Here is an 18,919-nt window from a genome sequence, read left to right on the forward strand (position 1 = left end):
AATACACTGCAGATATTTGTTTTAGAGAGGCACCACATGTTTGAAATGCAGACTTAATTTTACTTGGTGGTACAATAAATAATTTTCAGTGAACAATGACGTCTTTTCTTCTTCTTCTTTTTTTGTTTTTTGGTCATGAAAACTCAGTTAAACGTTGTGGAGAAGTCGTGGAAAAGTCATTGATGAAAGAGTGTATGAACCCTGTATTTAGCAGATGTAAAATAATAACATATTTAATAAAAGCAAGATAATAGATCAGTGGTACTCACTAATTTTCTTTGGAGAGCCAACTTATGAGTAAGACCATTCCTCAAAGAGCCACAGAGATTGCAGATATACAGTGCATCCGGAAAGTATTCACACCCCTTCACTTTCCCCACATTTTGTTATGTTACAGCTTTATTCCAAAATGGATTAAATTCCTTTTTTTTTCCATCAATCTACACACAATACCCCATAATGACAACAAAAAAGGTTTTGTAGAAATGTTAGCAAATTTATTAAAAATAAAAAACTGAAATATTGCATGTACATAAGTATTCACACCCTTTACTCAGTACTTGGTTGAGGCACCCCTGGCAGCGATTACAGCCTCAAGTCTTCTTGAGTATGAAGCTACAAGCTTGGCACACCTATATTTGGGGTATTTCTCCCATTCTTCTCTGCAGATACTCTTGAGCTCTATAAGGTTAGATGGGGTGTGTCGCTGCACAGCTATTTTCAGGTCTTTCCAGAGATGTTCAATGGGGTTCAAGTCTGGGCTCTGGCTGGGCCACTCAAGGACATTCACAGACTTGCCCCGAAGCCACTCCTTCGTTGTCTTGGCTGTGTGCTTAGGGTCGTTGTTGTGTTGAATGGTAAACCTTCGCCCCAGTCTGAGGTCCTGAGCACTCTGGAGCAGGTTTACATCAAGGATCTCTCTGTACTTTGCTCCATTCATCTTTCCCTCGATCCTGGCTAGTCTCCCAGTTCCTGCCGCTGGAAAACATCCCCACAGCATGATGCTGCCACCACCATGCTTCACTGTAGGGATGGTATTAGCAAGGTGATGAGAGGTGCCTGGTTTCCTCCAGACGTGACGTTTGGCATTCAGGCCAAAGAGTTCAATCTTGGTTTCATCAGACCAGAGAATCTTGTTTCTCATGGTCTGAGAGTCCTTTAGGTGCTTTCTGGCAAACTCCAAGCGGGCTGTCATGTGCGTTTTACTGAGCAGAGGCTTCCGTCTGGCCACTCTACCATAAAGGCCTGATTGGTGGAGTGCTGCAGAGATGGTTATCCTTCTGGAAGGTTCTCCCATCAGAGTGACCATCGGGTTCTTGGTCACCTCCCTGACCAAGGCCCTTCTCCCCCAATTGCTCAGTTTGGCTGGGCGGCCAGCTCTAGTAAGAGTCCTGGTGGATCCACACTTGTTCCATTTACGAATGATGGAGACCACTGTGCTCTTCGGGACCTTCAAAGCTGTAGAATTTTTTTGTACACTTCCCCAGATCTGTGCCTCGATACAATCCTGTCTCGGAGGTCCACAGACAATTCCTTTGACTTCATGGCTTGGTTTCTGCTCTGACATGCACTGTCAACAGTGGGACCTTATATAGACAGGTGTGTGCCTTTCCAGATCATGTCCGATCAATTGCATTTACTACAGGTGGACTCCAATCAAGATGTAGAAACATCTCAAGGATGGTCAGCGGAAACAGGATGAACCTGAGCTCAATTTTGAGTGTCATAGCAAAGGGTGTGAATACTTATGTACATGCAATATTTCAGTTTTTTATTTTTAATAGATTTGCTAAAATTTCTACAAAACCTTTTTCACTTTGTCATTATGGGGTATTGTGTGTAGATTGATGAGAAATAAAAGGAATTTAATCAATTTTGGAATAAGGCTGTAACATAACAAAATGTGGGGAAAGTGAAGGGGTGTGAATACTTCCCGGATGCACTATAACGCGGGTGTTTTTTTATCATCACTCTCAAGATATTTACCATCTCTGTTTATGTTTGAAAAAAAATATAGTACCATGTTTTCCATCCTTACATTTCTTTTTATTCTCAATACTTACATCGCATTATTAAAATATATAATACTTGTTTGTGAGTTTGTAAGGCTGGGAGTGGAACCCATCTTATGTATGCATGTACATATGCAATTATACATAAGCATTACCAACATGAAAAAAATGTTTCGCAAATACAAAGCTACACACATAGGCTACCCATGATCCCACACTGTTATGTAGCCTGCGTTCTTTGATGTATCTTCAGTATGCTTCCATCTGCTGGATATTTCATTTCAATGTGCTAAAACAGGACACAAACGGAACCTACAGAAGTAAGTTAAGCTATGTTCTTATTGTTATCAGTGGATCTATATGAGGCGCAAAACAAAGTCTCATGAGCTGCATGTGGCTCGCGATCCGCGTAAAGAGTAACACTGCAATAGATCAAGCAAACCGATTGGAAACATTTATTCAAAAATCCTACTCATTAACACAACATACACTCTGGTATCACTTCTTTACAGCACACATCTTCTGTCTCCATTTCCATGTTCTGACATGTTCCACGGGAAAGCCCATGTTATGAGAGAGAAGCTTAAGAAGAAATTCTTGGAAAATAAGCAACAAAAATGCCCAAAAGAACATTTCAATCATTCATCCATTGTCCAAGCCGCTTATCCTGCTCTCAGGGTCGCAGGATGCTGGAGCCTGTCCCAGCAGCCATTGGGCGGCAGGCGGGGAGACACCCTGTACAGGCCGCCAGTCCATCACAGGGCCAAAAGAAGATATTGTTAAGTAATACTCAAGGCTCAGTGTTTTCAGTTTTTAATTTTCAAAGCGGTTCAGCACTCCGAATTTCGCCACAAGAGGACACTGTTACATAACCTCACACGAAAAGGAACACCTTTTGGATCAATGGAAACATAAAATCCAGGTGAAAATCAGTTTAAAAATCTGGGTATTTTTCGGTGAAAATCGGTAAAAACCGAAAATGCTGAGCCTTGGTAATACTATAGCACTGAAGTGCGCTGCTTTGCTAGATATGAATGCTAGCAGTGGGACTATTAGGGTCACAACCTTATTTAAACTAGCTAACTTACCGTTCTAAAACTTGTTGAGTTAAACGCAGAGCCTTGTTCTCAAGGGATGGGCATTACCAGAAATCGGTGTTTCATTCCGATACCACAGCTAGTACCACGTTACCAATGTTGATACTTTTCATTATTATTACGGTTTCTGTTATTCCTCCCCTAAATAACATTCAATTATTGTTATGATGGAATTATGTTATGTTGGTGTGCAGTTGGAATGACAGATGGGTTCAAGGTGGAGGTGGGATTACATCAAGGATCGGCTCTGAGCCCTTTCTTGTTTGCAATGGTGATGACCAGGTTGACGGACAAGATCAGGCGGGAGTCTCCATGGACTATGATGTTTGCGGATGATATTGTAATCTGTAGCGAGAGTAGAGCGCAGGTTGAGGAGAGCCTGGAGAGGTGGAGGTATGCACTGGAGAGAAGAGGAATGAAAGTCAGTAGGAGCAAGATGGAATATATATATATATATATATATGCATGAATGAGAGGGAGGACAGTGGAATGGTGAGGATGCAAGGAGTAGAGGTGACGAAGCTGTATGAGTTTAAATACTTGGGGTAAACTGTCCAAAGTAATGGGGAATGCAGAGGACAGGTGTAGAAGAGAGTGCAGGCAGGGTGGAGTGGGTGGAGAAGAATGTCAGGAGTGATTTGTGACAGAAGGGCAAGAGTTAAAGGGAAGGTTAACAAGATGGTTGTGGGACCAGCTATGTTATATGGTTTGGAGACAGTGGCACTGATGAAAAGACAGGAGGCGGAGCTGGAGGTGGCAGAGTTGAAGCTGATAAGATTTTCATTGGGAGTGACAAAGAAGGGCAGGATTAGGAACGAGTATGTTAGAGGGACTACTCAAGTTGGACGGTTTGGAGACAAAGCAAGAGAGACAAGATTGAGATGGTTTGGACATGTGTGGAGGAAAGATGCTGGGTATATTGGGAGAAGGATGCTGAATATGGAGCTGCCAGGGAAGAGGAAAAGAGGAAGACCAAAGAGGAGGTTTATGGATGTGGTGAGGGAAGACATGCAGGTGGCTGGTGTGACAGAGGAAGATGCAGAGGACAGGAAGAGAAGATGGAAACTGATGATGCGCTGTGGCGACCCCTAATGGGAGCAGCCGAAATTAGTAGTAGTAGTAGTTAGGGCTGCACAATATATCAAAAATTTACCTTCATCGCGATATCACCATGCGTGCGGCGATATACGTATTGCAAAAGACTGCTTGAACTGCGAGAAATGGTTGTATATGCAGTTTGTGTGGACTTTCGTGCCCCCTTCTTGAATAGATTGAATAAAAGCGGTAGTGTCAGCTGGCTGATTCCGCCTCAGTAACAACTAAATATAGTCAACCGATCAATCAATCAGTCAAGTAAAAATTCTAACATTAGTTACGTAATCATTTATAATATAAACTCCTACTAGCTGCTTTAAATAGACCTAGATGTTGTGTTACAGTGATGAAGAAACTGATTACCATGCAACCAAGTTGGTAGTATTTGTTCATTGTCAATAATAGCGGCTGTAGCCAGATGCATTTTTTTTCAATAAAACCATGTTGGAAATAATGCATTTCATTTTTTTATTCAGTGTGCATAGGCTGTTCATTGTCTGGGGTCTGTGTTAGCAGCAAACCTAAAGCAGAAAGACATTAAAACTGTATACTTCAATATTTTTATATTCATTGCGAGTCATATCGTCATCGCAATATTCAACAACGTTATCGCATATCGCATGTTTTCCTAATATTGTGCAGCCCTAGTAGTAGTAGTATTGTTGTGTGATTTACAAATTATTGAGACTTTATCATGCTATCTCGCTAAGTAACTTGATCACACTTTAAAAAAAAACAACTTAATGGCTTTGGAGCTAGAATTTTTTTTCAATATCAAGTATTTGCACATTTTCCACTTTATGGAGTATTGGTTCCATCAACATGCACACAAGCTCTAATTTGTTATATTCTCTTTGGTTTTCAGGTATTTCCAGATGAGTTCCACCTTCAGACTCTCAACCCATTTCTGCGTTCCTGCGCTGAACTGCACCAGCACGTCAATGTCAAAAACATCATCATTGCCCTGATTGACAGGTACCGTTAACGCCACTATCATTTTAAACAAATGCTTTTCATTTTATATGTATACCTTTATTTATAAAGCACATGACTGGGAACTTATTGTCCATTTGAAAACTTTTTCACAATTCCCATTCTTACCTTTATTTAGTTCAATAAACTTTGAAGATGAGGTTGGTTACTATAAATATAATATAGGGCACTAGGCAAGGTGATAAAAGGCTATTGGTAATTAGCTCAAATTATTTTTTCTTAATTTCAGAATTAACACAAATTAATTATTTATGATAACTGTTCGAGTGGAGTTGTTTTCTGTAACAACATTTCGAGGAACACGACAGTCAGCAATAAAGGTCATTTAGTTTGCTTCTTAAAATAAGTTGCCTAGCAGTCACGCCTAGATGGTGTGAGTTTTAGTCACATTTTTTCGCCCAAAAACAAAGATGTGCGATCGAGAAAAATCAAACATGAGCTTATATGCAGGTCGAAATTTCAAACAATGATTAACGTTATTTTAAACTAGCATCAGTTCAAACTAGCATGGGTTCAAACTAGCATGGGTTCAAACTAGCTTCGGTTCAATCTAGCATCGGTGCAAACTAGCTTCGGTTCAAACTAGCATCAGTCCAAAAAGAGCTTGTAAATTTGAGTCTTTTGAATATGAGCAGAACTGCAGGGAGGAAAAGTTAGGTTGAACTATGTAAAACACAAAGTAAAAGAAGGTTACATAAAAAAATGTTTTGCTTTGGTGAGATGGAAATGAAGAAAGAACAGGACGGAAATGAAAGGATCAACAACATGCCCTTAGAGCAGCGGTCGGGAACCTATGGCTCGCGAGCCATATATGGCTCTTCCGGTGACGGCATATGGCTCCCAGACAATTTTGAGTTGAAAAAAAAAATCAGTTTGGAACTGATTTTAAAATACTTGTGATATTTCTTAATAATACTGTGTCATTTTAAAGTGAACAGAAATTAGTTTTGAAGATAAATTTCACGGGTCACGGGTCACCCGTGGGTCGGGTCGGGAACCAATGGCTCGCGAGCATGTCCGGGTCATTGTAAAGGTGAAGAAATCAATTTTTTTCAGATAGCCAACTAGTTTATCCGCTTCAACCCTTGTAACGGAAAAGATGGCGAAAGGAAAAAAAGACGATGATTACCGTGCATTCCAGGCTGCGTGCACAGAGGACTTTGCATTTGTGGAGAGAGCAGGATCTGCGGTATGTCTAATATGCAATGATAAAATTGCATCGATGAAACGGTCAAATATAAAGCGGCACTTCGATACGCACCATGCTTCATTTGCATGGAAATCTCCAGCGGGGGACGGCAGGAAAAGGGCATGCGAGGAGCTACAGCGGAGAGTGTAGACGAGTCAGCAGCAACTACGTGTGTGGACCAAGCAAGGTGACGGGAATTCCGCTAGCTTTGCGGGGGCTTTGGCAATAGTAAGGAATGGAAAGTCATTCACAGATGGCGAGTATGCCAAAACATTCATGCTTGATGTGGCCAATGAACTGTTTGATGACTTCCCAAATAAAGACAAGATAATCAAACGAATAAAAGACATGCCCCTGTCAGCAAGAACTGTGCACGATCGTAGCATCATGATGGCAAATCAGGTCGAGGAAACACAAATTAAGGACATAAACGCCGGGACATACTTTTCTCTCACGTTAGATGAGTCAACAGACGTTAGCCATCTATCTCAGTGCAGTATCATTGCCAGGTATGCTGCAGGTGACACACTGCGTGAGGAAAGCTTGGCTGTTTTGCCAATGAAAGGGACAACAAGAGGAGAGGACTTATTCACGTCTTTCATGGAGTTTGCTAAAGAAAAAAAACTACCGATGGATAAACTTATTTCTGTCTGTACTGATGGTGCACCCTGTATGTTGGGGAAGAACAAAGGATTTGTAGCGCTTCTCCGTGAACATGAAAAGAGAGCCATCCTAAGTTTTCATGGCATCCTGCACCAGGAGGCGCTTTGCGCTCAGACGTGTGGCCAGGAGCTTGGTGAGGTGATGTCGCTGGTCATTCGAGTGGTCAACTTTATTGTTGCCCGAGCTTTAAATGATCGCCAGTTTAAAGCTCTGTTAGAAGAAGTTGGGAATCATTATCCCGGTCTGCTTTTACACAGCAACGTGCGTTGGTTGTCAAGGGGGAAGGTGCTCAGCCGTTTTGCAGCTTGCCTGAGTGAAATCCGGACTTTTCTTGAAATGAAAGGCGTCAAGCATCCTGAGCTAGACAACACTGACTGGCTCCTGCAGTTTCACTATCTCGTGGACATAACTGGCCATCTGAACCAGCTCAATGTGAAAATGCAAGGTATTGGAAATACAATCTCATCCCTTCAACAAGCAGTGTTTGCATTTGAAAGCAAGCTGGAAGTCTTTCTCAGGGACATTGAAACAGGTCGTCTTCTGCACTTTGAAAGACTGCAACAATTTAGAGATGCATGCTTAGCAAGTGACTCCACTCAACATCTGGATCTCCAGCAGCTAGCTGGCTTTACGTCCAATCTCCTGCAGTCATTCAAAGCACGTTTTGGAGAATTTCGTGCGCGCACTGGTCTTTTCAAGTTCATCACTCATCCACATGAGTGTGCAGTGGACAAAATCGACCTGACATGCATCCCCGGGGTCTCTATCGGAGACTTTGAGCTGGAAGTTGCTGACCTGAAGGCATCAGACATGTGGATGAGTAAGTTCAAGTCACTTAATGGAGAGTTGGAAAGTCTTGCGCGACAGCGAGCAGAGCTGGCGAGGGAACACAAGTGGACGGAAATGAAAAATCTTCAACCTGAAGACCAGCTGATTCTTAAAACTTGGAACGAGCTTCCTGTGACATACCACACAATGCAGCGTGTGAGTATTGCCGTATTGACCATGTTTGGCTCTACATATGCATGTGAGCAGTCATTCTCGCATATGAGGAACATTAAGACCAACCTACGCTCACGTTTAACTGATGGAAGCCTCAACGCCTGCATGAAGCTCAGCCTCACCACGTATGAACCAGACTACAAGGCCATCAGCAAAACCATGCAGCACCAGAAGTCGCATTAAAAGTAAGACATATTTAATTCATTATACTTTAAAAATACTATATGGCTCTCAATGAAATACATTTAGAAATATTTGGCTTTTATGGCTCTCCCAGTCAAAAAGGTTCCTGACCCCTGCCTTAGAGTGACCAGATGCAAACAATTCAAATACAACGCAAACAGCAAGGTTTATGTCTACTGTCCATAGGTCATCAATGCAAAGGAGTGTACAGCTTGGATATAATGTGTATCACTACTACTACTTTCAGCTGCTCCAGTTAGGGGTCGTCACAGCGGATCATCCGTTTCCATTTCTTCCTGTCTTCTGCGTCTTCCTCTGTCACACCAGCCATCTGCAAGTCTTCCCTCACCACATCCATAAACTTCCTCTTTGGCCTTCCTCTTTTCCTCTTTCCTGGCAGCTCCATATTCAGCATCCTTCTCCCAATATACCCAGCATCTCTCCTCCACACATGTCCAAGCCATCTCAATCTTGCCTCTCTTGCTTTGTCTCTAAACCGTCCAACTTGAGCGGTCCCTGTAATACAAACCCCAATTCCAATGAAGTTGGGACATTGTGTAAAACATGAATAAAAACAGAATACAATGATTTGCAAATCCTTTTAGACCTATATTCAATTGAATACACTACAAAGACAAGATATTTAATGTTCAAACTGATAAACTTTATTGTTCTTTGCAAAAATTCACTCATTTTGAATTTGATGCCTGCAACACGTTCCAAAGAAGCTGGGACAGGAGCAACAAAAGACTTGCAAAGTTGAAGAATGCTCAAAAAACACCTGTTTGGAACATTCAACAGGTGAGCAGGTTAATTAGAAACAGGTGAGTGTCATGATTGGGTATAAAAGGAGCATCCCCGAAAGGCTCAAGTCATTCACAAGCAAGGATGGGGCGAGGTTCACCACTTTGTGAACAACTGCGTGAACAAATAGTCCAAGAACAACATTTCTCAATGTGCAATTGCAAGGAATTTAGGGATTTCATCATCTACAGTCCATAATATCATCAAAAGATTCAGAGAATCCATACGTAAGCGACAAGGCCGAAAACCAACATTGAATGCCCATGACCTTCGATCCCTCAGGTGGCACTGCATTAAAAACCGACATCATTCTGTAAAGGATATTACCACGTGGGCTCAGGAACACTTCAGAAAACCATTGTCAGTTAACACAGTTCGTCGCTACATCTACAAGTGCAAGTTAAAACTCTACCATGCAAAGCGATATATCAACAAGCCATATGGCAACCATATAGCCAACCATATATCAACAACACCCAGAAACGCCGCCGGCTTCTCTGGGCCCGAGCTTCTCTGGGCCCGAAATGGACGGACGCGAAGTGGAAAAGTGTGCTGTGGTCTGACGAGTCCACATTTCAAATTGTTTTTGGAAATCATGGACGTCATGTCCTCCGGGCTAAAGAGGAAAAGGACCATCCAGATTGTTATCAGCACAAAGTTCAAAACCCAGCATCTGTGATGGTATGGGGGTGTGTTAGTACCCATCCGTGAAGGCACCATTAATGCTGAAATGCTGATACAGGTTTTGGAGTAACATATGCTGCCATCCAAGCGACGTCTTTTTCAGGGATGTCCCTGCTTATTTCAGCAAGACAATGCCGAGCCACATTCTGCACGTGTTACAACAGCGTGGCTTCGTAGTAAAAGAGTGCAGGTAATAGACTGGCCTGCCTGCAGTACAGACCTGTCTCCCATTGGAAAATGTGTGGCACATTATGAAGTGCAAAATACGACAACGGAGACCCCGGACTGTTGAGCAACTGAAGTCATACATCAAGCAAGAATGGGAAAGAATTCCACCTACAAAGCTTCATCAGTTGGTGTCCTCAGTTCCCAAACGCTAATTTAGTGTTGTTAAAAGGAAAGGTGATGTAACACAGTGGTAAACATGCCCCTGTCCCAGCTTTTTTGGAACGTGTTGCAGGCATCAAATTCAAAATGAGTGAATATTTGCAAAGAACAATAAAGTTTATCAGTTTGAACATTAAATATCTTGTCTTTGTAGTGTATTCAATTGAATATAGGTCTAAAAGGATTTGCAAATCATTGTATTCTGTTTTTATTCATGTTTTACACAATGTCCCAACTTAATTGGAATTGAGGTTTGTATAATCGTTCCTAATCCTGTCCTTCTTCGTTACTCCCAGTGAAAATCTTAGCATCTTCAACTCTGCCACCTCCAGCTCCTCCTCCTGTCTTTTCGTCAGTGCCACTGTCTCCAAACCATATAACATAGCTGGTCTCACAAACATCTTGTAAACCTTCCCTGTAACTCTTGCTGGTACCCTTCTGTCGCAAATCACTCCTGACACTCTTCTCCACCCACTCCACCCTGCCTGCACTCTCTTCTTCACCTCTCTTCTGCACCCCCCGTTACTTTGGACAGTTGACCCCAAGTATTTAAACTCATATGCCTTTGTCACCTCCACTCCTTGCATCCTGACCATTCCACTGTCCTCCCTCTCATTCATGCATAGGTATTCCGTCTTGCTCCTACTGACTTTCATTCCTCTTCTCTCCAGTGCATACCTCCACCTCTCCAGGCTCTCCTCAACCTGCGCTCTACTCTCGCTACAGATCACAATGTCATCCGCGAACATCATCGTCCATGGAGACTCCTGCCTGATCTTGTCTGTCAACCTGTCCGTCACCATCGCAAACAAGAAAGGGCTCAGAGCCGATCCTTAATGTAATCCCACCTCCACCTTGAACCCATCTGTAATTCCAACCGCGAACCTCACCATTGTCACACTTCCCTCATACATATCCTGCACCACTCCTACATACTTCTCTGCAACTCCCGACCTCCTCATACAATACCACACCTCCTCTCTCGGCACTCTGTCGTATGCTTTCTCTAAGTCTACAAAGACACAATGCAACTCTTTCTGGCCTTCTCTATACTTCTCAATCAACATTCTCAAAGCAAACATTGCATCTGTAGTGCTCTTTCGCGGCATGAAACCATACTGCTGCTTGCTAATCGTCACCTCTCCTCTTAACCTAGCTTCTATTACTCTTTCCCAAAGCATCTTGCTGTGGCTGATCAACTTTATATCTGTGAATGTTCTCATTCATCCTGGTCATGGTTATCCAAAGGAGTTGAATCAAGTGCAACTGGACTTGGTATATATACATGAAGACGTTTCGCCTCTCATCCAAGAGGCTTCCTCAGTTCGTGCCTTTCTGACTAGACCAAGCTAGTCTGACTGGCTGGTGATGAGACTCAGTATTTATCCTCTAGGTGTCGTCGTCAGAGCTATTGATATGCGTGGCTCTTTGTGATCCGATGTTTACCAATGTCTGTCGCTAACAGAGCCATAGATATGAGTGGCTCTTTTGTGTACCAATGTTTGGCCGCGCCCGTCGTTATCGGAGCTATTGATATGCGTGGCTCTCCTGTACTCCGATGTCCAGCTGCACCCGTCGCCATCGGAGCTATTGAAACACAGCGCCCTGAACTCCTTCAGAGGAACACCTCCGAGCCACTGGTTCAGATATGTGGATGACACATGGGTCAAAATCCAAACACAAGAGGTACAAGCGTTTACCAAACACATCAACTCAGTGGACAAGAACATTAAGTTCACAAGGGAAGACGTAAAGAACAACAGTTTGCCTTTCTTGGACTGTGACGTCCACATTGGGGAAGACAGGAGCCTCCACATTGGGGTTTACAGGAAACCTACACACACAGACCAATATCTACTTTTCGACTCACATCACCTGCTGGAACACAAACTGAGAGTCATCAGAACTTTGCAACACAGAGCTGACAATGTGCCCAGCAGCACTCAGGGCCAACGAGAAGAACACAAACACCTGAGGGGAGCTTTAAAAACCTGCGGCTACCCCAGTTAGACCTTTGTGAAAACTGCAACACATTCCAAAAAGACCAACCAGGTGAGCGACGAGGAGATGTTTCGTATGTTTCTGGGGTCTCTGAGAAACTCAGGAGAATTTTCAACAAACACCACATCCCGGTATACTTCAAACCCAGCAACACACTCCAAAAAGACTGGTTCATCCCAAAGACCGTGTACCACACACCCGGAAAAGCAATCTGGTGTATGCTGTACAATGCAATGAGGATTGCACTGACCTATACATAGGTGAAACCAAACAACCACTACACAAACGGATGGCCCAACACAGAAGGCCAAACTCCTCAGGACAATACTAAGCAGTCTATCTACACCTAAAGGAGAAGACACACTCCTTCGAGGACAGCAATGTACACATTTTGGACAGAGAAGATAGATGGTTTGAAAGAGGGGCGAAGGAAGCCATCTATGCGAAACTGGAAAAACCATCCCTCAACAGAGAAGGAGGTCTGCGACGCCACCTATCTCCCACTTAAAATGCCGTCCTTTCATCTCTACCCAGGAGACTCAAGAAGCCTAGCCTCCAAGAACAACAGTCGGTCACTAACGGCTCCAACGGCTCCAACGACTCTCATGACCACTGAAGAATGAAGTCGAAACCAACACCCCCAATGTCCGTCGCTGCTAAACAAATGCAAATCAATAGCTCAGATGGCGACGGGCGTGGCTGGACATCGGAGCACAGGAGAGCCACGCATATCAATAGCTCCGATAACAACGGGCGCGGCCAAACATTGGTACACAAAAGAGCCACTCATATCTATGAATCTGTTAGCGACGGGCGTTGGTAAACATCGGATCACAAAGAGCCACACATATCAATAGCTCTGATGACGACTCCTAGAGGATAAATACTGAGTCTCATCACCAGCCAGTCAGACTAGCTTGGTCTAGTCAGAAAGGCACGAACTGAGGAAGCCTCTTGGATGAGAGGCGAAACGTCTTCACGGATATATACCAAGTCCAGTTGCACTTGATTCAACTCCTTTGGATGATCAACTTTATACCTCTGTAGTTGCTACAGTTCTGCACATCGCCATTGTTCTTGAAAATCGGTACCAGTATGCTTCTTCTCCACTCCTCAGGCATCCTCTCACTTTCCAAGATTGTGTTAAACAATCTAGTTAAAAACCCCACTGCCATCTGTCCTAAACATATCCGTGGCTCCACAGGTATGTCATCAGAACCAACTGCCTTTCCACTCTTCATCCTCTTCATAGCTGCCCTCTCTTCCTCCTTGCTAATCCACTGAACTTCCTGATTCACTATCCCTACATCATCCAACCTTCTATTCTCTCATTTTTTTCATTCATCAGCCCCTCAAAGTACTCCTTCCACCTTCTCAACACACTCTCCTCGCTTGTCAGCACATTTCCATATCTATCCTTTATTGCCCTAACTTGCTGCACATCCTTCGCAGCTCGGTCCCTCTGTCTAGCCAATCAGTACAAGTTCTTTTCTCCTTTCTTAGTTTCTAACCTTTCATACAACTCTCCATACGCCTTTCTTTTGCCTTTGCCACCTCTCTCTTCGCTTTACGCTGCATCTCCTTGTACTCCTGTCTACTTTCTTCATCTCTCTGACTATCCCACTTCTTCTTTGCCAATCTCTTCCTCTGTATACTTTGCTGTACTTCCTCATTCCACCACCAAGTCTCCTTGTCTTCCTTCCTCTGTCCTGATGACACACCAAGTACTTTCCAAGCTGTCTCCCTCACTATTTCTGCTGTGGTTGCCCAGTCATCTGGCAACTCTTCACTACCACCCAGTGTCTGTCTAAACTCCTGCCTGAACTCCACACAACAGTCTTCCTTCTTCAACTTCCACCATTTGATCTTCGGCTGTGTCTTCACTTTCTTCCTCTTCTTGGTCTCCCAAGAAGAGGAAGCAAGTGGTCTTCTTGGTCTGTATCACTCTTGCCCACTATCAGTGCACAACAATACATGTATACAATATTCTTAAATAAAACATTAGAAAATAAAATGCTACTGCTGGCATGATCAACAGTACAAATGAGAGTGGCCATTTATGTGCTACTTATACTTATTGGATACTAATCAAAATTGATCGCTTCATGTTCAGATGGTGAAATGTGTACTTTTTTTTGCTAAAAAAAATTTAGAATGCAGACGAAGGATTGTAATGTGCCTTATTTGTGTGGTTTGACTGAAAATCGTGTTAATTTACAACCCGTCAAACTTGCGATGTGAAAGCAGAGACGTTTAGAAAAATACCAGTGATTATCATTGGAAATTAATCAAACTTGATTGTTTTATGTGGAAAAGGTGAAATGTGTACTTTTATTTTGCTTAACAATATGGTATGCAAGAAGAGGGGTTGTAATGCACCGCTGCAGCTTCCACAGCCCAGTTTCCAGTCCAAGCTTCTGCGGACAGCAGTAAGATGTAGACTAGGGTCTGTCACCACCATTTCTTACATAAGAATAAATGCATTGCTATTAACTTAAGATCACAATAAGAGATGCAGAAATGATTGGAATATCGGACACATGCAGGAAGAACTCTCAGAAAAACAAAGTAGCAAAGTTAATTAATTAACATAATTGATAAATGTTTTTGATATTGTAAATCTACTCCTAAATGTCTTTCTGTTCTCCTAGATTAGGGAAAATAGTGGCACTTTTGCTCCTATAACAAATGTTACTGTTGAGCCCTATTAGTAGCTTAGGTAGCGTCCAGGTGTTTAATTGGCCAACATATATAACAGTCATCAAAACAATTAACAAAAAAAAGCAAGAAAGTGGTGCCAAGTATTGCTTGTAGATGAAGAAATGTAAAAAAAATTGTTTCCGTCGCCTGTTATCCCCTTAATTACGTCTTCTTTTTAAAGAAAAAAAAAGGGTAGGAAGAAAGTAAAAAAAATAATAATTAGAAACTCAGGTGTGGTATTTTGAGTTTTTATTCACATTATATTTCACTTAGAAATGGCTTGATACAAAAATGCAGGGTGCAGGTGACCAACCACTGAGAGTGGCTCTTAACGACCCCATGAAACGGCTCGCAGAGTGCTATTTGATTCTGCGTAGGTATGTGTTCCCTGTAAAAACAAAGCTAGGGAGGGACTTGTCACGGATATTGTCTGGTGTTTACAGTAGCCAATAGTGCTGAATGCGCCACAGACAGAGGGGGGCCCTGTCAGATGGTGTTCGACATTGTGCCCGAAGGCGGGCCAGTGGAGGGGACTTGGTACGGCTGTGTGCAGCAGCCACTCTGGATGCGTGCTGGGCCCTTCTTCTGGCTCTCCCTAGCCGAGGCAGCGCACTGGGGGGTTGCGGAAGTTAGCGCAACGAAAAACACAACGATGACCCATTATTGCTAGCTAGCTAGCTTGTAGGTCCAGTGCGCTGGTTGGTAACTGGCAGGATTTAGAGTCACGGGGAAGGGGCATTAAAATTTGAGTAAGCGATTCATTGGATGCACAATTAGTATACACCCCTGAGTGCAGGATCGGTCATCAGCGTTTTATTATCATTGAAAAACAATATGACAAACTCTAAAATATCATTTGGAATACCTACAAAATGACTTTTTTTCATTGTCGGGCTAGATACTGGTGTGTAGGTGATGATCAGCGCAAGATGTGATGTAAAAAAATTTAAATATCTTTTTATTTCATGGGGACTTTAAATCCGATCGTTAAGCTTGTTATTCTTGCGCATAACATAATTGTTTGAGGAATACATTTCTGTTGTGACTTAAACCGATTAGCTAAAACATTAAAACCACTGACAGGTAAGTGAATAACATTGATTATTTCATTACAATGGCACCTGTCAAGAGGTGGGATATGTTAGACAGCAAGTGAACAGTCAGTTCTTAAAGTTGATGTGTTGGAAGCAGAAAAAATTAGCAGGTGTAAGGATCTAAGCAACCATTACATAGGCCAAATTGTGTTGGCTAGATATAGTGGTGCTTGAAAGTTTGTGAAGCCTTTAGAATGTTCTATATTCCTGCATAAATATGACCTAAAACATCATCAGATTTTCACACAAGTCCTAAAAGTAGATAAAGAGAATCCAATTAAACAAATGCAACAAAAATATACTTGGTCATTTATTTATTGAGGAAAATGATCCAATTTTACATATCTGTGAGTGGCAAAGGTATGTGAACCTCTATGATTAGCAGTTAATTTGAAGGTGAAATTAGAGTCAGGTGTTTTAAATCAATGGGGTGGTAATCAGGTGTGAGTAGGCACCCTGTTTTATTTAAAGAAGAGGGATCTGTCAGAGTCTGATCTTTACAACGCATGTTTGTGGAAGTGTATCATGGCACAAAGAAAGGAGATTTCTGAGGACCTCAGCAAAAGCATTGTTGATGCTCATCCGGCTGGAAAAGGTTAGAAAACCATCTCTAAAGAGTTTGGACTCCAACAATCGACAGTCAGACAGATTGTGTACAAATGGAGGAAATTCTAGACCATTGTTACCCTCCCCAGGTGTGGTCGACCATCAAAGATCACTCCAAGAGTAAGGCGTGTAATAGTCGGCCAGGTCACAAAGGAACCCAGGGTAACTTCTAAGCAACTAAAGGCCTCTCTCACATTGGCTAATGTTGATGTTGATGAGTCCAACATTAGGAGAACACTGAACGACAATGGTGTGCATGGCAGGGTTGCAAGGAGAAAGCCACTGCTCTCCAAAAAGAACATTGCTGCCTGTTTGCAGTTTGCCAAAGATCACTTGGACAAGCCAGAAGGCTATTGAGAAAATGTTTTGTGGACGGATGAGACCAAAATAGAGTTTTTTGGTTTAAATGAGAAGCGTTATGTTTGGAGAAAGGAAAATACTGCATTCCAGCATAAGAACCTTATCCCATCTGTGAAACGTGGTGGTAGTATCATGGTTTGGGCCTGTTTTGCTGCATCTGGGCCAGGACAGCTTGCCATCATTGGTGGAACAACTAATTCTGAATTATATCAGCGAATTCTTAAGGAAAATGTCAGGGCATCTGTCCGTGAACTGAACCTCAAGAGAACGTGGGTCATGCAGCAAGACAACAATCCTAAGCACACAAGTCGTTCTACCAAAGAATGGTTAAAGAAGAATAAAGTTAATATTTTGGAATGGCCAAGTCAAAGTCCTGACCTTAATCCAATCGAAATGTTGTGGAAGGAACTGAAGCAAGCAGTTCATTTGAGGAAAACCACTAACGTCCCAGAGTTGAAGCTGTTTGGTACGGAGGAATGGGCTAAAATTCTTCCAAGCCGAATTGCAGGACTGATCAACAGTTACCAGAAAAAGAGGGGGGAAAAAACAAAAAAGAATATATATATATATATGTGTGTGTGTGTGTGTGTGTGTGTATATGTGTGATATTGAAAGCAGCAGAAATATTGGCTCAGCATACAAATAAAGGGATAAAAGATGGCTGTTCAGTAGCATATATAATCAAAGGTGATGAGTAAGGCCACTATGTCAGGTTGCATTCAGTGCTCTCTTGTGCTCTCTGCTTCAGATTAGCCCTGTTTGCTCACCGAGAAGATGGTCCTGGCATCCCGTCTGAAATTAAACTTTTCGACATCTTCTCTCAGCAAGTGGCGACTGTTATTCAGGTAGTTTGCATTGTCATTTTGTCACTCGTGTTTTCGTCCTTCTCTGCAAACACAGTATTATAGTTGTTTGGTATCACACCACCCCACCAACAAACCTGAAGCAACCAAACAGAGAAGAGAGAGAAAAAACATTTTAAGGGGAAAAGCGTACAACTCAACACCCTGAATTCTTACATTGTATTTCCATGAGGTGAGTGGAAATGGGGATATGTACTAAGGTCTTTCAAAACATCAACAAGAACCCATGAGTTCAGCAGGCTCAAGCTTACAGTGGCTTCAGGAAGTATCCATCCCCCTGAACTTGTTCTACCTTTTATTCCTGTTACTCATCAAAATCCTGACTTTTTTTTTCCTTCTTCATGAACACAGTACATTTGAAACATCCATGAAGCAAAATAATACTGAGATTAGATCAAGTTTCCTGTATTGATCCCCTTAGGGAAATTCAGCTACTGCAAATGAACCCGTGCTAGCTGTGATGTGAGATGGGTGCAACGACACCCATCAGGGAGTAATAAGTAATCAGTTACTCATGGGGGTCATAATGAGTCATATATTACTTTATGAAAGTAACCATACTGACCATGTTATAAAATGATATAGTATCTTCTGATAAACGATTTTGGCCATAACACAGACTTTGAATGGGATTTAAAGTCTGGCCCATTCCAGAATATTAAAGATCTCTTGTTGTATTTGTCTCAATGCATGTAGCCCTTGATGGCAACATGCTTTGTTTTCCCTCTTTCTGAAAAGCACCTCCATAGCATGATGCTGCTACCGCCATGCTTGATGTTGGGGATTGTGTTACCTGGATGTTAGTGACAAATTCACACTGGTGATGTGAAGTTGCAGTCGTTTTCAATGTTGTTGTAATCTGATAAAACACCATTTACAGTAAAACCAGTATTTATGTAGAAAAGTCAGTTCTCTTTCTATTTTGATCATTGTGTGTCTTTCTGCAAACCCCTTGTTGCGTTTTGTAGGCAAGCACTGGCTGGACACACACATATGGTCTGCACCATCACCTAGCGATCACATTTTCAATGCAGTGTTTATATTTAGGAAACTAAAAACATTTGCATCTCAAAAAGAAGCTACAATAAACTACAGTCTACCTTTATTAAGTAGAAAAACAAGTCATGTTTTAGTGTAATATTATACCATTGTTTACTTCAGCAGTAGCTGTAGTCCAACATTTTGT

The 18,919-nt window shown here is 42.3% G+C and overlaps 1 protein-coding gene across 1 annotated transcript in view; it reads left to right on the forward strand.

Annotated features, from left to right (window-relative positions):
• Nucleotides 1–18,919, forward strand: part of vps35 (VPS35 retromer complex component) — a 117,438-nt gene that overhangs the window by 47,649 nt on the left and 50,870 nt on the right. The window contains exons 9-10 of the mRNA XM_056278242.1: nt 5,070–5,179; nt 17,619–17,715. Coding sequence (XP_056134217.1) covers nt 5,070–5,179; nt 17,619–17,715 — 207 coding nt within the window. The remainder of the gene's footprint in view (nt 1–5,069; nt 5,180–17,618; nt 17,716–18,919) is intronic.

The sequence above is a fragment of the Lampris incognitus genome, chromosome 4 (genome assembly GCF_029633865.1).
Source record: "Lampris incognitus isolate fLamInc1 chromosome 4, fLamInc1.hap2, whole genome shotgun sequence".
Classification (NCBI taxonomy): Eukaryota; Metazoa; Chordata; class Actinopteri; order Lampriformes; family Lampridae; genus Lampris; species Lampris incognitus.